The sequence below is a fragment of the Ranitomeya imitator genome, chromosome 3, assembly GCF_032444005.1.
Source record: "Ranitomeya imitator isolate aRanImi1 chromosome 3, aRanImi1.pri, whole genome shotgun sequence".
In the NCBI taxonomy this organism is placed as follows: domain Eukaryota; kingdom Metazoa; phylum Chordata; class Amphibia; order Anura; family Dendrobatidae; genus Ranitomeya; species Ranitomeya imitator.
In genome coordinates, this window is record NC_091284.1 from 463258203 (window position 1) to 463281993 (window position 23791).

General features: G+C 43.5%; 1 protein-coding gene across 1 annotated transcript in view; it reads right to left on the reverse strand.

Annotated features, from left to right (window-relative positions):
- Nucleotides 1–23791, reverse strand: part of LOC138671660 (uncharacterized) — a 967572-nt gene that overhangs the window by 155119 nt on the left and 788662 nt on the right. Inside the window, exons 88-89 of the mRNA XM_069759831.1 lie at nt 22141–22325; nt 20640–20817 (exon numbers count right to left, since the gene is read on the reverse strand). Of these exons, the coding sequence (XP_069615932.1) occupies nt 20640–20817; nt 22141–22325 (363 nt within the window). The remainder of the gene's footprint in view (nt 1–20639; nt 20818–22140; nt 22326–23791) is intronic.

Genomic DNA, 23791 nt, shown 5'->3' on the forward strand with positions numbered 1-23791 from the left:
ATCATTGTGGAACACTCGCTATTAATTGGACTGCGTCAGACCAGGGAGTATACGATTGGTTTATGATTTTTTATTTTTTTGCAGATGATCGGTGGCTTTGGGGAATTAGGCGTGATTGTAAGTATGGTGAAATTAAGAATATTAAAATACTTTTTTCTGGCTGTGTGTATTTCTTAACCTTTTCACTACTATAGGATTAGTAATGGATAGATATCTTATTGACGCCTCTCCATTAAAAACCAGGCTTGATGTCACCGTACAATACAAAGATGACATTAATCCCTTATTAACCCATATGCCACAGGTATAGGGCAGTGGGAAGAGAGAGGCTAAGTGCCAGAATTGCCGCTTCTTACAGATGTGCCATTTCTGGGGCAGCTGAGTGCTGATATTTGTAGCCAGGGGAGGCAATATCCATGGCCCTCTCTCTAGGCTATGAATATCAGCCTGCAGCTGTCTGCATAGCCTTTCTGGCTAAAAATTATAGGGGGACCCCACGTCATGTTTTTGGGGTCCCTCTATTTTAATAGACAGTAAAGGCTACACAGACAGCTGCAGACTGATAGTCATTGCCTCGGAAGATCCATCGGTATTACCCCCTTCCCAGGCTATAAACATAAAATAGATAGATAGATATGGGATAGATAGATAGAAGGAATGAGATAGTTAGATACATATATCTAGAGATATATCTATTTATCTATACATATATCTATCTATCTATTTATAGATATATCTATCTATTTATCTATAGATATACCTATATATCTATAGGTATATCTATAGATAAATAGATATATCTATAGATATATGTATCTACCTATCTCATTCCTTCTATCTATCTATCTATCTATCTATCTATCTATCTATCTATTTATCCCATATCTATCTATCTATCTATCTATCTATCTATCTATCTATCTATAGATAGATATTGGATAGATAGAAGGAATGAGATAGATAGATAGATAGATAGAATGAGACAGATAGATAGACCTATAGATAGCAATAAAAAAATGGAACAGCACAAATCCAATACTTATTTTCGGCTGCAAGGCCCCCAAACAACCTGTCCACTGGTTGTTCTTGGTCAATATACTTCACAAAAACAGGCAGCACTCCAAATTCTTAGAAAAATGTGCAGGGTTTTATTATACCCACATCACCGTGCAACGTTTCGGCTCTGAATGAGACTTTCTCAAGCCTTGCTGCCTGTTTTTGTGAAGTATATAGACCTATAGATAGATAGATCTATAGATCTACAGCATCTATCCCATATCTATCTATCCATCGATCTATCCCATATCTATCTATCTATCAACCTATCTATTTGTCTTGCTGATGTAAGGTAAACACGTGGGAAATGTTTTTTATTAATGTTTTTCTGTGGTATGACTATCTGGATTAAAGGGATAATCATTCAAAGTTTGATAATTGCAATTTGTTTTACATTTTTGTAAAATTTCTGATAATTTTTATAAACACAAAACATATCGACCTAAATTTACCATTATCATAAATTATAATGTGCCACGGAATAACAATCTCAAAATCACTCGGAATTGTTGAAGCATTCCAGAGTTACAGGTGCTTCTCACAAAATTAGAATATCATCAAAACGTTAATTTATTTCAGTTCTTCAATACAAAAAGTGAAACTCATATATTATATACAGTCATTACAAACAGAGTGACCTATTTCAAGTGTTTATTTCTTTTTATGTTGATGATTATGGCTAACATCCAACGAAAACCCCAAAATCATTATCTTAGTAAATTAGAATACTTTATAACACCAGCTTGAAAAATGATTTTTAAATCAGAAATGTTGGACAACTGAAATGTATGTTCAGTAAATACAATCAATACTTGGTCGGGGCTCTTTTTGCATCAATTACAGCATCAATGCAGCATGGCATGGAGGCAATCAGACTGTTGCACTGCTGAGGTGTTATGGAAGCCCAGGTTGCTTTGTTAGCAGCCTTCAGCTCGTCTGCATTGTTGAGTCTGGTGTCTCTCATCTTCCTCTTGACAATACACCATAGATTCTTTATGGGGTTAGGGTCAGGTGAGTTTGATGGCCAATCAAGCACAGTGAAAGTGTTGCTTTTAAACCAGGTATTGGTACATTTGGCAGTGTGGACAGGTGCCAAGTCCTGCTGGAGAATGAAATTTCCATCTCCAAAAAGCTTGTCGGCAGAGGGAAGCATGAAGTGCTCTAGAATTTCCTGATAGATAGCTGTGCTGACTTTAATCTTGATAAAACACAGTGGACCTACACCAGCATGTAACACCTCCTAGAGGAGACCCTCTGGGTCGTGATACCGGTGCAGCCCTGGGTGAGCTGACCTAGTGAAACCACCCCCTATACAGGGAGCATCAGGGGTAGGCCCAATGGGGTTAAATACCACGACAGCCGGTACCAGCGGGGCGGATCATAGGTGACTGAATAGACAAAGTCAGATGGTGAGATGACAGAGAGCACCGGAGAACAGACAATAACAACTAGGGACAGACAGGTATGTGGTATCAGTGGTGGGAGATGAAGGTGTTGGGACAGGATCCGGGTACCAGGGAATGAAGAGACAGGGCAGGATCCAAGTCTAGGGACTGAAGACTGGCACTGAAAGACAGTAAGATCAGAGCAGGATAAAGCTCACTTAGAATTAGCATGCAGAGAAGCACACGGGGACCTGAGTACAGACCAGCAAAAGCTCAAGCACCAAGGCTGGCACCAGGGCAGATACTAACAATAATCAGGCACAAACTCTAGCAGGAAGCAGCCTGATATACCCAGTAGCTGTCATCGTAACAGGACAGGGCTTCCAGGTCAAGACATCCCGGCCGCATAAGGCGCTGGAGGAGCACGTGGCCATAACCTAAGCTGCCCAGGGTGCTTGAGCGGGCACCGGGATCCCAGAAGCAGCTAAGAACCAGGAAGTGCCGGCGAGATGCGGAGAGGAACCCAATCAGCATCATACTGGGAAGTGGAAGGAAAGAGGTGAGAATCACGGGCGGTCACAGCTGTGACACAGCAGATGACATAGCTCCCCAAACCATCACTGATTGCGGAAACTTCACACTAGACCTCAAGCAGCTTGGATAGTGTGCCTCTCCACTCTTCCTCCTGACTCTGAGACCTTGATTTCCAAATGAAATGCAAAATTTACTTTCATCTGAAAACAACACCTTGAACCACTGAGAAACAGTCCAGTTCCTTTTCTACTTGGCCCAGGTAAGACGCTTCTGTTGTTGTCTATTGGTCATGAGTGGCTTGACACAAGGAATGCAATACTTGTAGCCCATGTCATGGATAGATCTGTGTGTAGTGGCTCTTGAAGTAATGATACCAGCAGTAATCCACTCTTTGTGAATCTTCCCCAAATTTTTGAATGGCCCTTTCTTAACAAACCTTTCAAGGCTGTGGTTATCCTGGTTGCTTGTGCATCTTTTTCTACCACACTTTTTCATTCCACTCAACTTTCCATTAACGCCTTCATGACTGAAGCTTTTTCGGTTTTGAGTTTTCGGTTTACGCTAACCTCCTTCCCAGAGCCATAAGTTTTCATTATTCCCTTAATATTGTCATGTGAGGGCTTATTTTTGCAGGACAAGTTGTACTTTTTAAAGACACCATTGGTTTTACCATGTCATGTACTAGAAAATGGGAAAAAATTCCAAGTGCTGTGAAATTGCAAAAAAAGCGCAATCCCACACTTGTTTTTTGTTTGGCTTTTACGCTAGGTTCACTAAATGCTAAAACTGACCTGCCATTATGATTCTTCTGGTCATTATGATTTCATGAACACTAAAGATGTCTAGGTTCTTTTTTATCTAAATGGTGAAAAAAAATACCAAACTTTGCTAAAAAAAAAAAAAATTGCGCAATTTTCCAATACCCGTAGCGTCTTCATTTTTCATGATTTCGGGTTGGGTGAGGGCTTATTTTTTTATGCCGAGCTGATATTTTTAATGATACCATTTTGGTTCAGATACATTCTTTTGATCATATGTTATTGCATTTTAATGCAATGTCACGGCGACCAAAAAAGTAATTCTGGCGTTTTGATTTTTTTTATTGCTACGTTTAGCGATCAGGTTAATCTTTTTTTATTGATAGATCGGGCAATTCTGAACTCGGCGATACCAAATATGTAGGTGTGAATTTTTTATTGTTTTATTTTGAATTGGGCAAAAAAGGGGTGATATTATTATTATTATTTATTATTATTATTTATTATTATAGCGCCATTTATTCCATGGCGCTTTACATGTGAGGAGGGGTATACATAATAAAACAAGTACAATAATCTTGAAAAATACAAGTCGCAACTGGTACAGGAGGAGAGAGGACCCTGCCCGCGAGGGCTCACAATCTACAAGGGATGGGTGAGGATACAGTAGGTGAGGGTAGAGCTGGCCGTGCAGCGGTTTGGTCAATCGGTGGTTACTGCAGGTTGTAGGCTTGTCGGAAGAGGTGGGTCTTCAGGTTCTTTTTGAAGGTTTCGATGGTAGGCGAGAGTCTGATATGTTGTGGTAGAGCATTCCAGAGTAGGGGGGATGCACGAGAGAAATCTTGTATGCGATTGTGGGAAGAGGAGATAATAGGGGAGTAGAGAAGGAGATCTTGTGAGGATCGTAGGTTGCGTGCAGGAAAGTACCGGGAGACGAGGTCACAGATGTATGGAGGAGACAGGTTGTGGATGGCTTTATATGTCATGGTTAGGCTTTTGTACTGGAGTCTCTGGGTGATGGGGAGCCAGTGCAGGGATTGACAGAGGGGAGAGGCCGGGGAATAGCGGGGGGACAGGTGGATTAGTCGGGCAGCAGAGTTTAGAATAGATTGGAGGGGTGCAAGAGTGTTAGAGGGGAGGCCACAGAGCAGGAGGTTACAGTAGTCAAGGCGGGAGATGATGAGGGCATGGACTAGGGTTTTTGCAGATTCTTGGTTTAGGAATGTGCGGATCCGTGAAATATTTTTGAGTTGGAGGCGGCAGGAAGTGGAAAGGGTTTGGATATGTGGTTTAAAGGAGAGATCAGTGTCAAGGATTACCCCAAGACAGCGGGCTTGTGGGACTGGGGAGAGTGGGCAGCCGTTTACTGTAATGGATAGGTTCGTTGGGGAGATCGCGTGAGATGGGGGAAAGATGATGAATTCTGTTTTGTCCATGTTAAGTTTTAGAAATCTAGTGGAGAAGAAGGATGAAATAGCGGACAGACATTGAGGGATTCTGGTTAGTAGGGAGGTGATATCTGGTCCAGAGATGTAGATCTGTGTGTCGTCAGCATAGAGATGATACTGAAAGCCGTGAGATTCTATGAGCTGTCCCAGGCCAAAGGTGTAGATGGAGAAGAGCAGGGGTCCTAGAACTGAACCTTGCGGGACTCCGACAGATAGGGGGCGAGGTGAGGAGGTGGTGTGTGAGTGGGAGACGCTGAATGTACGGTCAGTTAGGTATGATGAGATCCAGGATAGGGCCAATTTTGTGATGCCAAGGGATGAGAGGGTCTGCAGCAGCAGGGAATGGTCCACTGTGTCAAAGGCAGAGGACAGGTCCAGGAGGAGGAGGACAGAGTAGTGATATAAACTTTTATTATTTTTTTTATATTTTTAAAAACATTTTTATTACTTTTGCCATGCTTCAATAGTCTCCATAGAAGACTAGAAGCTGGCACAACTCGATTGTCTCAGCTACATAGAGGCTCTTGATGATCAGATCGCCTCTATGTAGCTGAATTGCTGAGTTGCTATGGGCGCCAATCACTGGGTGGAACTCATAGCAATCTGGCACTGACAACCATAGAGGTCTCAAGGAGACCTATGGTTGTCATGCTGACTAACTGATGACCCCAGACAATGCAATGGAGGTCACCGGTGTACATATTTCCGGCCCACTGGCCGGTAGCGCGATTTAAATGCTGCTGTCAGAGTTTGTTCAAAACAGCTGACATCTCCCCAGAAAGATGTGGGCTCACCACCGGAGCCCACATCAAAGCGGGGGATACTGACGTCAGCGTACTAATACGCCTTATGTCAGTAAGGGGTTAATATGCTTGGATACAATACTCTGTGAACAGCCAGCTTCTTTAGCAATGACCTTTTGTGGCTTATCCTCCTTGTGGAGTGTGTCAATGACTGCCTTCTGGACATCTCTCAAGTCAGCAGTCTCCCCCATGATTATGGAGCCTACTGAAACAGAATAAGGGACATTTTCAAACGCTTAGGAAGCCTTTGTAGGTGCTTTTTGTTAATTATTCTAATTTAATGAGATAATGACTTTTGGGTTTTCATTGGCTGTAAGCCATAATCATCAACATTAACAGAAATAAACACTTGAAATAGATCACTCTGTTTGTAATGGCTCTATATGATATATTAGTTTCACCTTTTGTTTTGAAGAACTGAAATAAATTAACTTTCTGATGATATTCTAATTTTGTGAGAAGCACCTGTATTGCCACATAAAGGTACATTGGTCAGATTTCAAAAATTTGGCCCAGTCACTAAGGGGCTAGCAAAAAAAATGGTGCATTACTTCATATTACTTGGACTCAGGATAAAAAAATAAACTTTGTTGGAGAAAAAAACATTTAAGGGTTTTTTTTGGGGGAGGGGGGTTAGTGCACCCTTGAGCAATAAAAATTTGCAGGTAAAAAGGGTTGAACGGTGGATATATGTTTTATTTTCTAACCACCCCGACTATCATACTGTGTAACAACAGATTATCCTTGCTGTAAAGCAAGAGAGCGGTATTGAATTGCTGCAACTGCTACAGCAGTGTGGATGAAAGTCACTGCAGATTTGATTTGATGACTCTAAAGAAAAAATGATAGTCTTTGTAAGGACAATTTGTTATTCCTTAAAAGAAAGATACATCAGAAGGTGAGTGGATAGTAATGTTTAATGCCAGGCAGCTTTCCATTTCACAAAAGTGATTTCAAAATTGATTTCTCTGTACGTGTGCAGAAATGCTGACTGACAGAATCATGCAGGGCCAATAAATCTGCCACATATTTTGTTAAGTACTTATTCATTTTGAAATATATCTATATTACCAGAATAACAATAGGATATTGCAAGGCAGGATGCATAAATTGTGCTAATGATAACAAGACAAAACTATGCACCTCTAAATCAATATTCCTTTCTAATGCAATATCAAGAAGAGCAATGCAAACATCAATGAAAAAGCAAAATAAATAAAACATAATATAATGATAAAATCCTAGAAATCTGAGGGAAACATATAACCTATTAGAATAATTGAATCATTCAAGGATTTCTAACTGAAACAATAGTAAAAAAAGAAAACAGCACAAAAAAATAGAAAAAGTGGACTTTAATGCCTGAACGGAACTGAAACAATAGCAATAAAAAAAAAACGTTCAACTAAAAATTCAATTAACTACCTAACCCATAGAAGCCAAGGAAAATTGACATATGGTCTAAATCAGGTTTCTTTGTAAATATATTTAGGAAAAATTATGATTTTTTTCAATTTTACATAACTCTATCGATATTAAAAAATACAAAAATCTAACATTTTCACACTCGCCACTAGACCATATACTAGGCTCACACTTCCTGTTTTTGAAGACTTTTCTCTAGCCACATCATCATCACAGACATGATTACAATGAAAGTTAACACCTGTATATACAGTAGATAACTCAGGATTCACAATAGATCTTTTTAATAGATCACTTCCTTCCCCTCCCTTCATAATGATCTGTGCCCAGATTAGAGCATGCTCACATTAGAAGATCAGAAGGTTTCCATGCAAACAAGTAGGGTCTGAGGGAATCTATTGCTGCTAATGTCCATGTGCACAAAAGGAATTAGAAGTTTTAAATTAGGTGTGAAAATTATATATAATATTATTTTTCGATGGAGTGAAATATAAAATAAAACAATCAACAAATTTTAAACCTACTTAACATACTAATTGTTAGGTGCGAGTTCCCATCGCTGCACTGGGGGAATCTCGAACCATGTCTGCTGTGATCTCCCATTCTCCTCCAGCCGCAGTGCAACCTGCTCAGCGGAGACATCTGTCTCAGCGTCTGGCTCAGCCTGATACTCTGCAAATGGTTACTGCTGTCTTTCCAGGCTCTGCCTTTGTAGCCAGCACTGGTCAGCGGCAAGCAGGCTTTTCTGGGACTAAGTCCTGGTTTTCAGGCATTGAGCATGCCCACAGGAGGACTTCTCCTTGGAGGTCGGAGGTCACATGCTCAGGTCCTGTAGCAGCTCCCATTGGTCTACCAGGAAGGTCCTGAAGAGCTGCAACTATAAAAGGTTCGCATGGCCGCATGGCCATGTGCTAGTATCATTTATGTTTGGCAGTTGCCAGTGAATACTCTACCACTCTGTACATATGTGGTGTGTCTGTGTAGCTTTGGGGCTGTACATTCAGGCAGGCAGCTAGCGTCAGTGGGGGCAATTAGCCTTGGCTTAGCATCTGGTTCCTTCATGTGTGCGGTAAGCACAGAAGAGTACCAGAGCAAGCACAACCCTAGTTAGAGTATTAGTTTCCGTGTACAGCGCAACTCTGTGAAGCAACAGAGGTCGCTTACATTTCACACAGGGTGAGGTTAACCTACGTGTGAGCTCAGTGTCCATCCGCCATTACTTAGCAGCAGATATCTCTGCACGGTGGACCCCGGGCTGCGAACTCACCTTGTAGCTACCTATCTCTACTCGGTGCGTTCCGCTAGCCCTAACAGTATACTAGCGCCAGGGTCTGGCTAAGTAATGGCGGAAGAACAGCGATTGCAGGGGTACATCCAGCAGCTGAAGGGCAGGTTGGCGGCTCTCGAGCGTGCAACCTCAGCTGTGGATGTTACCGAAATAGCTGTTCAGGCTGCTAGCGTGGCTGCAGCAACTTTAACCACTGCCACCTCTGTTCCGACCTTATCCCACCTCCCGCTGCCAGAGAAGTACTCTGGTGACAGTAAATCATGTAGGGGCTTCGTGAGCCAGTGCGGTATACACCTCGAGCTCCTGGCTGCACGTTTTGCCACAGAGCAGGCAAAGGTGGGATTCATTATTTCTCTTCTGTCGGACAGGGCGTTGGAGTGGGCTACGCCGCTGTGGGAGCGCGACGATCATGTGGTGCAGAGTGCTCCTCGGTTTTTGGTCACTCTGAAACAGGTCTTTTTAGGACCTCGAGTCACCCATGATACAGCGCTCCAACTGCTGGCATTGACTCAGGGTTAGTCCATAGTCTGCCATTTTGCCGTCCACTTCCGGACTTTAGCATCCGAGCTGGAGTGGCCGGATAAAGCCCTCATCCCGGTATTTTGGAGGGGGCTGGCTGACCATGTGAAGGATGCTTTGGCCACTAGGGAGATTCCTGCCACACTGGAGGAGCTCAAACAGTATCAACTCGCATCGACCTTCGTTTTAACGAGCGAAGGTTGGAGCGAGCCCAGTGTAGGCAGAGGTTTCGGCTGGCTCCCACCTTCGCCGAAACTCTGGAATCTCCGGTCCAGGCGTCCGAGTCACATGAGGCCATGGAGGTGTCACGAGTGGGATCTAAGTCCCGGACCACTCGAACACTTAAGGTCTGTCATGTTTGCCGGCAGTCAGGACACCTTGCCTCGAGGTGTTCTAATGAGTCGGGAAAACATCAGCGTCTAGTGGTAGTCGGAGGAGGTACACTAGACACAGCGAGGTTTTCCTCCAAATTGTCCTTCAAGGGGACAATTACCATAGGCCCATCCACTCTTATGGTAGAGCTTTGCGTGGACTCAGGGGTGGAGGGCATTTTTATGTCATCTGCTTTCGCCCAACGACACGCAATACCCCTGGTGATGCTCGCCAAACCTGTGACCATTTGAGTGGTAAATGGGTCGATACTAGCCTCACAAATTACACACCAAACCATTCCTTTCACCCTTTCCATGTCTCCATCTCAACAGGAGATTATTTCCCTACTAGTCATTCCCGAGGGAATAGATGAGGTCTTGCTGGGGATACTATAGCTATGCTACCACTCTCCTCCTATAGAGTGGTCCTCGGGGAGAATTTTGGGATGGAGTAAATCCTGTGAGGGTAGATGTCAGAGGGAGTGCATTCAAGTTGCTACAACTGAGGTACCCGCAGATCTTTCCTCTCTCGCCAAGCACTATTGAACCTATGCGGATGTATTTTCCAAAAGGGCTGCGGAGACCCTTACGCCTCACCACCCCTATGACTGTCCTATTGATCTCTTCCCTGGTGCAGAGCCTCCCCAGGGTCGAGTCTATCCGTTATCTCTTCCGGAGATGGAGGCAATGTCACAGTACATCCAAGAGAATCTGGCAAGAGGATTCATTAGGAAGTCAGTGTCACCTGCAGGGGCTGGGTTCTTCTTCGTGCAGAAGAAGAGTGGAGAACTACATCCATGCATAGACTACAGCCTTCTAACTACTAACGCCATCACCATTAAGAATAAGTACCCACTACCCCTGATATCTGAGCTCTTTGATAGGCTACGGGGGCAAGTTTATTTACTAACTTAGATCTGCGGGGTGCTTACAACCTGATTCGCATCCGTGAGGGAGACGAATGGAAGACGGCTTTTAATACCAGGGTTGGGAACTATGAATATCTGGTGATGCCCTTCGGGCTCTGTAATGCCCCAGCCGCTTTCCAAGACTTTGTGAACGACATCTTCCGGTATATGCTCACCACCTCGGTCGTAGTCTATCTGGATGATATTCTCATCTACTCTTCAGATATAGACTCCCACCGGAGAGATGTTTGCAAATTCTTCGACCTCTTACGGGCAAACTCCCTCTACGCCAAGTTGGAGAAGTGTGTGTTTAAGCAGGAGTCCTTGCCTTTCCTAGGCTATATCACCTCTGTCCAGGGATTGGCTATGGATCCTGCCAAGCTACAGGCTGTGATGGACTGGCAGGAACCCCATTCTCTTAAAGCGGTGCAGCACTTTATGGGGTTCATTAATTACAATCGCCAGTTCATTCCCCACTTCTCAACTTTGGTAGTTCCCTTGGTTTCCCTCACCAAGAAGGGAGCAAATCCCAAATTGTGGTCGGGGGAGGTCTCCAAGGCCTTTCTCGCTATTAAGTCACACTTCGCTAGCGCTCCCATCCTACATCGCACCGATGTAGATAAGCCGTTTATAATGGAGGTGGATGCCTCATCTGTTGGTGCTGGAGCAGTCCTCCTCCAAAAGGATGCTCAAGGTCGGAAGCATCCTTGCTTCTTCTTCTCCAAGACCTTCTCACCAGCAGAGAGGAAGTATTCCATCGGGGACAGGGAGTTGCTAGCCATGATGTTGGCTTTCTCAGAGTGGAGACACCTCCTGGAGGGGGCTCGCTTTCCCTTCCAAGTTACTTACTTACAGACTGCCCAGCGGCTAAATTTACACCAGGCCAGATGATCCATGTTTTTCTCCCGGTTCCATTTCACCCTCTATTTTCTCTCCAGGGAGAAGAACATTTGTAATGACTAGTGTTGAGCATTCCGATACCGCAAGTATCGGGTATCGGCCGATACTTGCGGTATCGGAATTCCGATACCGAGATCCGATATTTTTGTGATATCGGGTATCGGTATCGAATCAATAGGGATGTGTAAAATAAAGAATTAAAATAAAAAATATTGATATGCTCACCTCTCCGGCGGCCCCTGGACTTCACACTGCTAACCGGGAGGCTTCTTTGTTTAAAAAGCGCGCCTTTCGGACCTGTGAATGACGTCCCGGCTTCTGATTGGTCGCGTGCCGCCCATGTGACCGGCACGCGACCAATCAGAGGCCGCGACGTCATTCGCAGGTCCTCAATTCCTAGAATTAGCAGTTTTGTGAATGAGAATGACATCGCGGCTTCTGATTGGCCGCGTGCCGGTCACATGGGCGGCACGCGACCAATCAGAAGCCGGGACGTCATTCACAGGTCCGAAAGGCGCGCTTTTTAAACAAAGAAGCCTCCCGGTTAGCAGCGTGAAGTCCAGGGGCCGCCGGAGAGGTGAGCATATCAATATTTTTTATTTTAATTCTTTATTTTACACATCCCTATGGATCCCAGGGCCTGAAGGAGAGTTTGCTCTCCTTCAGACCCTGGGAACCATGAGAATACCTTCCGATACTTGATGTCCCATTGACTTGTATTGGTATCGGATATCGGTATCGGCGATATCCGATATTTTTCGGGTATCGGCCGATACTATCCGATACCGATACTTTCAAGTATCGGACGGTATCGCTCAACACTAGTAATGACGCTCTCTCCCGCTCCGTAGTGTCATCAGAGGAGGAGGAGGAGCCTCAGCTTTTTGTCCCTTCTGAGAGCTTGAGAACCGTGGCTCTGGTTTCACTAGAGTCTGTGCCCCCGGGCAAGAGTTTTGTACCATCAAATTTGCGACCTCTCTTGGGCTCATTTGTCCTGGGTGGGTGGACATTTTGGGACCAAGAGGACATCTGTGCTTCTGGCGAGGACATACTGGTGGCCGCATATGGCTCGTGACATCAGGGACTGTATTTGGAAGAATCAATCTCCTCGGAAATGGCCTGCTAGGCTACTTTACCACCTGCTGGTGGCAGACAGGCCATGGGAGATGGTCGGGATGGACTTCGTGGTGGGCTTACCTAAGTCTCGTAGCTGCACCGTTATCTGTGTAGTCACCGATCATTTTTCTAAAATGGTGCACTTGTTGTCGCTTCCACAGTTAACTTCTGCATGGGCCTTGGCGGTATTGTTCATAAAACATATTTTCCGTCTACATGGCATGCCTGACGAAATTGTCAGTGACTGGGGTCCCCAGTTCGTGTCTCAGTTTTGGAGAGAGTTCTGTCGTTTACTCTGCATTGAGCTGAATCTTCTGCATACCACCCCGAGACGAATGGCTAGGTAGAGAGGGCCAACCAGACTCTGGTGACATACCTGTGACATTTTGTCTCTGCTAGGCAGGATAACTGGACATCTTTGCTACCTTGGGCAGAATTTGCTTTGAACAACGCCATAGCTGACACCACTGGGAAGACTCCATTTCTCCTTAATTATGGCCAGCATCCACGTCTCATCCACGGAGTCCAGGGTGGCAGACTGGGCAATGGAGGCACATGACATTTGGGACTGCACACAGGATGCCATTCGGGCCTCTAAGAGAATGAGGGTTTCTGCTGATGCACATCTGAGCCCCGCTCCGACCTTCGCTCCTGGCGACTTAGTGAGGCTCTCCGCCTGTAACATCAGGCTGCGAGTTGAGTCCACTAAGTTTGCGCCTCGTTACATTGGTCCTTTCAAGGTTCTGGAACAGATTAATCCTGTGGTCTACTGTCTGACTATTCCTCCGCACCTTGGTATCACCGACACCTTTCATGTTTCCCTCTTAAAGCCCGTCTATATGTCCCGGCTTTCCAAGTCATCTGCCAGGACATCGGGTTCATCCACGGATGAGTACGAGGTGAACTCTATCTTGGGATGCAAGATGGTACGTGGCAAGAAATACTATCTGGTGGACTGGAAGGGTCACGGCCCAGGGGACAGAACCTGGGAACCTGTGGAGCACATTCGTACTCCGCTGCTCATGGCAGCCTTTGAGCATAGTGAGGTTCAAGGAGGCAGGGGCCCTAGGAGGGGGGGTAATTTTAGGTGTCAAGTTCCCACCGCTACACAGGGGGAATCTTGAACCATGTCTGCTGCGGTCTCCCATTCTCCTCCAGCCGCAGTGGAACCTGCTCAGCGGAGACGTCGGTCCCAGCGTTTGGCTCAGCCTGATACTGTGTGAATGGTTACTGCTGCCTTTCCAGGCTCTGCCTTTTTAGCCAGCACTGGTCAGCGGTGAGCAGGCTTTTCTGGGACTAAGTCCTGCTTTTCACACACTGAGCATGCCCACGGGAGGACCTCTCATTGGAGGTCAGAGGTCACATGCTCAGGTCCTGTAGCAGCTCCCATTGGTCTACCAGGAAGGTCCTGAAGAGCTGCAACTATAAAAGGTTTGCATGGCCGCACGGCCATGCGCTAGTATCAGTTATGTTTGGCAGTTGCCAGTGAATACTCTACCACTCTGTACATATGTGGTGTGAGTCTGTGTAGCTTTGGGGCTGTACATTCAGGCAGGCAGCTAGTATCATTGGAGGCAATTAGCCTTGGCTTAGCATCTGGTTCCTTCATGTGTGCGGTTAGCACAGAAGAGTACCAGAGCAAGCAAAACCCTAGTTAGGGTATTAGTTTCCGTGTACAGCACGACTCTGTGAAGCAACAGAGGTCGCTTACATTTCACACAGGGTGAGGTTAACCTACGTGTGAGCTCAGTGTCCATCCGCCATTACTTAGCAGCAGATATCTCTGCACGGTGGACCCCGGGCTGCGAACACACCTTGTAGCTACCTATCTATACTTGGTGCGTTCCGCTAGCCCATGTGCCATGGAAACTTTTTCAACAGACTGATCACACAGGATGAAAGCTGGGTCCATCACTATGATCTTGAGACTAAAGTCCAGTCGATGCAATGGAAGTAGCATGACTCACTGCCTCCAAAGAAGGCACACGCCCAACCCTCAGCAGACAATGTCATGCTCATAATATGGGACCAGCAAGGAGTAGTATTGATGGATTTCCTAGCAAAGGGTACCATGATCACTAGGGTATACTATGCCTCACTGCTGCAGAAATTACGGGAGGCCATCAAAACCATGAGACGTGGCATGCTCAGCAAAGGTGTCCACCTTCTGCAAGACAATGTACTAGTTCACAACTCACATGTTGCCCAAATGGAAAAATTTTCCTGTGGCTTTGAAATTCTACTGCACCTCCTTCCAACAATTAAGTTATTTTTGTAGGGCAAGCATTTTCCAGATGATGAAACTCTGATTTCCAAAGTCACAACTTGGCTTTTGGAGCAATCTGTCAACTTCTACAAGTGAGGTGTTTACAGTTGCTTAGAGATGGGAGAAGTCTGTGTCCCTAGGTGGCACCAATGTAAAGAAGGCCTAATAACTGTGCCAAGTTTCATTGCTCTCATTCCACAGGAAGTGGGTCAGGGGAAATCTTTAGTGCATGCCCCTTGTATGTTTCATATTGTATGCATTTGAAATTTTTGCACATGCACTTTGTTATTATGATTATTGTATCTAGCCTGTGCTTTACATGGCTGTACATTTTTGGTACTTCCTCTGTTTAGTGCACTTCATTCACACCCTGTATGCCTATTATACAACATATTTTTTCCTGTGCATGCATACAGGTTTTTCAGATGATTTTGGCCTGCATTTCTAGGATGTAAAAGCATTTTTTGGACAGAAAGCATTTTTTATATCTCATGCACAGGCAGTTCTACAGACTTATTGTTTCCCGACCGATTCTCTAACAGATTTAGGATTTGGCCTAAAGCACTGCAATTTTTGGGTCCTATATATTGGCATAGTTTATTATGCCTTTTAATTGTTTTCAATATTTTCTTGTTTGGCTTGTGGTGTCAATAACTATTTTTTTCTTTATTTGGTGATCACTGTCTTTTTCATATTGCCTTTCTCTTCTTATATTTGCTGTAATCCTGTGCATGCGCCGTCCACTCGAACGGTTATGTGAATCTTATTTGCCCTTCTATGGGCAGAGTCTTCATTGATCTTCTGCACAGGCACTGGTGAATCACTGTGCAGTAGCAGAGCCTTGCCGGCGCAGAAGATTGATGAAGACTCTGCCCATAGAAGAGCGAATAAGATTCACATAACCGCACGAGTTGACGACGCATGAGCAGGATTACAGTGCCGCAACTGCACGTCATAGGTCAGTGTGACGTACATGGGAGGGGGGTGACATTATAATGAAGAGATGAGGCAGAGATTTCTTCCAGGTACTGCACACCCCAGAGCCTGGAAGAAATCATTAACATATAACATTAAAACTGCTTTTCTCACCATCTTCACCTCAGCTATGAGGCATACAAACAAGACTGGTTTAACCATTCTATTACCTGTCTGCCCACAGAAATAGCTTAAATTCGTCCAGGGGGTGAAAGATTCCCTCTAATGATGATGTTACTGCTAACATGAAGAAATGTTTTTTTGCAGTCCATGCCAGTTTGTCTGAAATGGATAGGTTTAAAAAATCTACAGTGAAAACTTGACAGTAATCTATGGGCCTAAATTGTACTTCCATGCACCTTCAGGACATGCATTTTTCTCTTGTGAATTTATATGGAAGCATTGCTTCTGCAAAAGTATACATACCCTTAGGAGAACACCATGCAGCGTTAAATGGATCACAAAAGAGGAGGTATTAATGTAAATATGCTTTGAAATGGGAGTTTCGGACATATTTTTGAGGCAATCGCATTCACATCCACCAAATTCTAAAGTTGGAAAGCATGAGTAATTAAAAACAAAAAAATTAAAAATTAAATAAGATGCCTAAATAGAATAAGTTACTTATAACAAAAGGTCGCTTTGTCGCAATATACATTGCTGAATTTGCACTAGGCTTTAGAGATAAGTTAAAAAGCTAACAAAATGTCCCCACTGACATTGGTAATCTTTAATTTAATATAGAAAGTCAGCAAATATGTCTCTGAAAATCAATATGGAAAATCCTCTATTGATGAGGCTTTTTTACCATCTGGGTTTTACATAACACTAAAATCATTCACTTAAAGTTTGAATTATTTTAGTAAGGAAAGTATTGCATTTGTCTTCATAAATTCATAAATTAAAATATAAGAAAAGTCATGTCATTGGTGGAGTAATCAATGTTACCCATGTAAAGACATTTAATTGTAAGCAGTGATATTTCATTGATTCTCAATGTTGAATTATGTTAAGCTTCAATGAGAATTAACCCAACCTGCTTGCGGACTATTGATTCTAGAATATGTAGTTGTAAATTTTCAGACAAGATCTTATCTGTAATTTACCGTATATACTCGAGTATAAGCCGACCCGAGTATAAGTCGAGACCCATAATGTTGCCACAAAAAACTGGGAAAACTTAATGACTCGAGTATAAGCCTAGGGTGGAAAATGCAGCAGCTACTGGTAAATGTCAAAAATAAAAATAGGTACCAATAAAAGTAAAATGAACCGAGACATCAGTAGGTTAAGTGTTTTTGAATATCCATATTGAATCAAGAGCCCCATATAATGCTCCATACAGTTCATGATGGGTCCCATAAGATGCTCCATATTAAAATATGCCCCATATAATGCTGCACAAATGTTGATTATGACCCCATAAGATGCTCCATAGAGACATTTTCCCCCATATAATGCTGCACAAATGCTGCTTATGGCCCCATAAGATGCTCCATAGAGACATTTGCCCCATACAGTGCTGCACAAATGCTGATTATGGCCCCATAAGATGCTCCATAGACACATTTGCCCCATATAAGGCTGCAAAAATGCTGATTATGGCCACATAAGATGCTCCATAGACACATTTGCCCCATATAATGCTGCACAAATGCTGCTTATGGCCCCATAAGATGCTCCATAGAGACATTTGCCATATACAGTGCTGCACAAATGCTGATTATGGCCCCATAAGATGCTCCATAGACACATTTGCCCCAGATAATGCTGCACAAATGCTGATTATGGCCACATAAGATGCTCCATAGACACATTTGCCCCATATAATGCTGCACAAATGCTGATTATGGCCACATAAGATGCTGCACAGACACATTTGCCCCATATAATGCTGCACAAATGCTGATTATGGCCCCATAAGATGCTCCATAGAGATATTTGCCCCCATATAACACTGCACATGGCCCCATAAGATGCTCCATAGAAATATTTGCCCCATATAACGCTGCACATGGCCCCATAAGATGCTCCATAGAGATATTTGCTCCATATGCTGTTGCTGCAATAAAAAAAAAAATCACATACTCACCTTTCGTCGCTCAGGCCCCTGGCACTTGCTATATTCACCTGTCCCACGTTCCACCACTGAGCGCTGCTGTGTCTTCCGCGTCCTCTGCACTAACTGTTCAGGCAGAGAGGTGTGCACACTATCGCGCCCTCTGACCTGAGCGTCACTGCAGAGAGCAGAGGATGCAGAAGACGGAGCGGCGCCGACGGTGGAACGCGGGACAGGTGAATATGCCCCCGTTATACTCACCTGCTCCTGGGGTGGTCCCTGCACGTTCCTGGTTCTTCCGGCGCTGACAGCTTCTACCTGTATTGAGCGGTCACATGGTACCGCTCATTACAGTAATGAATATGTGGCTCCACCCCAATGGGAGTCCATATTCATTACTGTAATGAGCGGTACCATGTGACCGCTCAATACAGGAAGAAGCTGTCAGCGCCCAGAGAACGAGGGACCTGCAGGGAACGTGCCAGGAGCAAGTGAGTATTATTAGACAGCTGCCGCTCCCCCTCCCCTGCTGACCCCTGAGAATGACTCAAGTATTAGCCGAGAAGGGAAATTTCAGCCTAAAAAAATGGGCTGAAATTCTCAGCTTATACTTAAGTATATACAGTAATTTTCAGGTGGAACTGTTTCAAAGATTGATGTCAGTTTTTGGAAGATAATGGAAAAACAAATTATGTTAACAAAATTATGTTAACAGGTTCCAGCTCTGTGGCGGGTCACCTGTCACGACTCACTGACCATGAGGGGTGAGGTGTCACCTCCGAGGAGCAGAGATTGCGATGATGCTCGCTGAATCCCGATAACACATTCTTGGAGATGCACTCTTAGCATCGCTGGGAGGCGGGACTCCGCTGCTTCCAGTGAATATGCTGTTTGGGGACCCTGGGATGCCAGAATGTGCTGGAGTAGTCAGATGGTGGTAGGTTCACTCCAGTCTTCTCTCCCCTCCTCCTGTGTCCCAGTGGTCTGGACTCTTGATTGGACATTGCCTAAGCGTGGACAGGTTTAAACCTGTCTTTTCCTCCTTTGGTTGCTCATTATTTCAGTTCTAGTGAGTGGTTAAGGACAGTGTTGCTGTGCTTTTGAGGAGGTTGATGCTTCGGCGCCTGTGATTGGTTTATCATTGTTCACCTTAGTTTATGCAGTTGCACTGTGGTTTTTGGTTCTGGTGTGTTTGCCCTGCCTGCTGTTTGTGTGAACGGTTACCAGCTGCCGTGCTACTCTCCGGGGAAATAGTATACCCATCAAGTGTGGCCGACACAGTGCTCTTGCTGGCTAGCAGTTGGTCATTTCAACACCACCCAGCATAACAGGTAGGCTCGAATGAGTGTATACAAAATCGTTCAAGGTAGGTCTCATATGTTTTATTTTTTGAAGCACTGACAACTCAAAAATTTGCTACATGTATTATAATTATTATTATTTATATAGGACCATCATATTCCACAGCATTTTACAGATATGGTTGTTCCCAATGGGGTTCTTTGGAGTGTAGGAGGAAACCAGAGAACCTGGAGGAAAGCCACACAAATACAAAGAGAACATACAAACTCCTTGCAGATGTTGCCCTTGATGGGACTTGAATTCAAGCGTTGCAAAGTAACATTGCTAATCACTGAGCCACTGTATTGCCAACATATTATTAAAAGTTGCATGCCTCTTAATAAATGTGGTGCATTAAACCCAGAGGAATTTGGGTTGATGGCATTATTTAAGAAGTTATTCAAGTAACCCAGATAAGTCTGCATGCATATGACTTACCATATATACTCGTGTATAAGCTGAGTTTTTCAGCACTTTTTTTGTTCTGAAAACGCCCCCTCGGTTTTTATAATAGTCAATTGTTCCAGAGGGCGAGAGAGAGAGGTGAAGCAGCGGGTCACAGAGGTAGGAGCCGGCAGCTGCAGCTAAAGCATGTCCCACTGCTTAATAACGCACAGTGCCAGCCGCAGCTGCCGGCTGCCAGTACACATCCTACTCACCTACCGACGCACCCTCGCCGGCACTGCACCTCCTTCGTTCTGGCGCCAGCAGCTCTTCCTGTGCCGAGCAATTACATGACCCCGCTCATTAAAGTAATGAATATGTACGCATCTCCAGTCCCATAGGCGTGGAGTGAATATTCATTACCTTCATGAGCGGGGCCACGTGATCGCTCGGCAGGAACAGCTGCTGGTGCTGGAATGAATGAAATGCAGTGCCACCGAGGGCACGCAGGTAGGTGAGTGGACATTTTTTTTTATAACAGGAATCATGCATACAAGGATAGGCGATAAATAGCCATATATACTAGGACAGGTACGGGGGAGCCATGCATGCAATAACAGGGATGGTGGAGCCATACATACAATGACAGGCACCGGGGTGCCATGCATACAATGACAGGGAGGGGGAAGCCTTGCATACAAAGACAGGGATGAGGGGGCAATGCATAGCAGGATGGGGATGAGGGGACAATGCATACTCGGCTTATACTCGAGTCAATAAGCTTACCCAGTATATTGTGGCAAAATTAGGTGCCTGGGCTTATACTCGGGTCGGCTTATACTCGAGTATACAGCATACGGTATGTACAGGACTATTATAGCTCAATGCTTGAGCATTATGTTTAAATCAAAGGATGGGATTAGATAACTTACAATGAAGTCAGGAAAGTCTTTCCTAGAATTATTTCCCTTTAATAGTAGTAAATATGTAAATATATGGCTCATATATGAAGCAATTATTTGTTTATGTGCATGAAGCAAGTGAAGACTTCCAAGTCCTCATATTGAAGAAGATTGCTGGCATTCACTGGCATTATAGTTTACCTTGTTCCTCTAGGCTGCATGACAGGATCTCATACACAACAGCTTTTATATATTCTGCGTCGTTCAGCGTCAGAGCAAGACAAGCATATACAGAGTTTACTTCTTCCATCACTGCTTCAATAAAGTTCTTATCACAGCTTTTCATTTTGTCATAGGTAGACAAGACCATATTCAGGGCCTAATTGTACAAGCAAACATTTTCATAAATCTTTTGTGTCAGAGGAAATCCCATTATAATAGTAAGAAACCATCACAGTAGCGACCAGGAACTACTCTAAATGTAAATGATGTATCTCAATATCTAACAGGTTAGAAAAGTACACCATTCAAAAGAGTGTGGATATACCGTAATTTAAAGTTGACTTTCAGCACCACTGCTTGAAGGAACACTAAGCACAAAAAATTAAAAAAACATACCAATCCCCCACTAATCTCAAAAACTAGTGCTCTGAAGCTCCAGCTGAATGGATCAGTGGTTGATCATGAGGAATGTTGCTCTATTCAATCTAATGGGAATATCAAAGATCAGTCAATCTGCAGTAGTCCCATTAGGAATGAATGGTGTTGGCGTGCCCATGATCGACCTCTGCTGCATTCAGTCGGGGTTCTTCAGAACCCTGGCTCTTGGGATATGTGTGGGCAAGACCCCCAGAGATTGGAAAGTTATCCCCTATACAATGGATATGAGATATCTTTCAAACTTAAGAATTCTTAAAGGGTAATTCACTACTAAGTTTGGTGCTCACTTAATTACCTTACAGGTATTCTCAAATGTCATAATTTTTTTATTTTCATAAATAATCTAAATTTATCTGTTCACAAGATATAGCCACAGCCATACTATTTACACGATACTTATGTTGTTCTAACCCAGTTATGCAATGGATCATTGTGCAAAGTGAAAATTTCTGGAGCTATAGTTTACAATTACTGGAATCTAGGATTAAAAAAAAATTAATAATGGTCGTGCCAACTTTGTAGTTCTAGAAGGAGCCACTGGAGCCCTAAAACATATCACTGACCCTATTTAGTTGTACCATGGGCAAAAGTTATTGCAATGGTATATGTTGATATAATATAAAGAGTTAATTTTAGGGTAAAATGGATTTTCTGCAATGTTTCTTGCAATATTAGAAATTACTTCACTAACGTCTTTAAATAAAATTTTAATAAAATCACCCCCTCTTAAACTCTTGACCCTGCTGCGCTGCTCCTCCCCCTGTTTCTACATAGAGCTTAGAACAATTCAGCTAGTCTGTTTTTAATCATGTGATGACATAAACCTAATGGAAATTACAAGAATTAACTGGGTAGAAAGGTAAAATGAGCAATTGTAAATATACAGTGACATACAGTATAACAAGATGACTACACTATATTAAAAGGATAAAAATTTTGATAGGAGTGCTTCTTTAATTCTCACATAAAGAAGTTAGGAAAGGTAAATACAACAATATAAGCTTAATAACAGTTAAACAATATGATGAATGCCTAAGATTACCTGTTGTAGCTGCATAGGACTTATTTCTAGTAAGTGGTTCAAACCAGTTTGGGGATATATCCTCTGTGTTTGGAGAAATCCATGCAACACGCAAACTGCATAGCAAAGTCTCTGTATTGTGAAGTAGCTCATTCTCATTCTAATACACATTTCTTCCTTCATCTGCTCCAGGGATGATAGGATGGCTATAAAAATAATTTTAAATATGGATAACATTTTTAAAAAATGCACGTGTTTGAAACTCTTCATAAAAGTGTTGATATCGGATGGGTCTTCCAGGACTGATTTTGGGAGGGATTAGATTGCTAATTTTGGGAGAGTTCTTAAAGAAGGTCCCTATCAGTCATTATCACTTGGGGAATTAGCTGATACCCCAACAGGCCCTCAGCAACAAAAGAAGATTTTATGGCCAGCATTCAAATGGATAGGCATCCATGTAATGTATGGACCATGGAGGCTTCATTTTCTGTCTTAGAGAGAGAATCTCTAGTGAGAATTTTAATTTGCAATTAAACTGTATTCTCTGATTTTTCAAACTTATTTGAAATCTATAACTATGAGAAATATAGAAAAAAGCAGGTCTCATTTCATCATCTGACTAGTCCACATGGTATCATGCTGAAGTTTTTAGACTTCACTGATGTCTCACATATCCATCCTTGAATATGATATATATGTACTGTACATATACAGTGGGGCAAAAAAGTATTTAGTCAGTCAGCAATAGTGCAAGTTCCACCACTTAAAAAGATGAGAGGCGTCTGTAATTTACATCATAGGTAGACCTCAACTATGGGAGACAAACTGAGAAAAAAAAATCCAGAAAATCACATTGTCTGTTTTTTTAACATTTTATTTGCATATTATGGTGGAAAATAAGTATTTGGTCAGAAACAAAATTTCATCTCAATACTTTGTAATATATCCTTTGTTGGCAATGACAGAGGTCAAACGTTTTCTGTAAGTCTTCACAAGGTTGCCACACACTGTTGTTGGTATGTTGGCCCATTCCTCCATGCAGATCTCCTCTAGAGCAGTGATGTTTTTGGCTTTTCGCTTGGCAACACGGACTTTCAACTCCCTCCAAAGGTTTTCTATAGGGTTGAGATCTGGAGACTGGCTAGGTCACTCCAGGACCTTGAAAAGCTTCTTACGAAGCCACTCCTTCGTTGCCCTGGCGGTGTGCTTTGGATCATTGTCATGTTGAAAGACCCAGCCACGTTTCGTCTTCAATGCCCTTGCTGATGGAAGGAGGTTTGCACTCAAAATCTCACGATACATGGCCCCATTCATTCTTTCATGTACCCGGATCAGTCGTCCTGGCCCCTTTGCAGAGAAACAGCCCCAAAGCATGATGTTTCCACCACCATGCTTTACAGTAGGTATGGTGTTTGATGGATGCAACTCAGTATTCTTTTTCCTCCAAACACGACAAGTTGTGTTTCTACCAAACAGTTCCAGTTTGGTTTCATCAGACCATAGGACATTCTCCCAAAACTCCTCTGGATCATCCAAATGCTCTCTAGCAAACTTCAGACGGGCCCGGACATGTACTGGCTTAAGCAGTGGGACACGTCTGGCACTGCAGGATCTGAGTCCATGGTGGCGTAGTGTGTTACTTATGGTAGGCCTTGTTACATTGGTCCCAGCT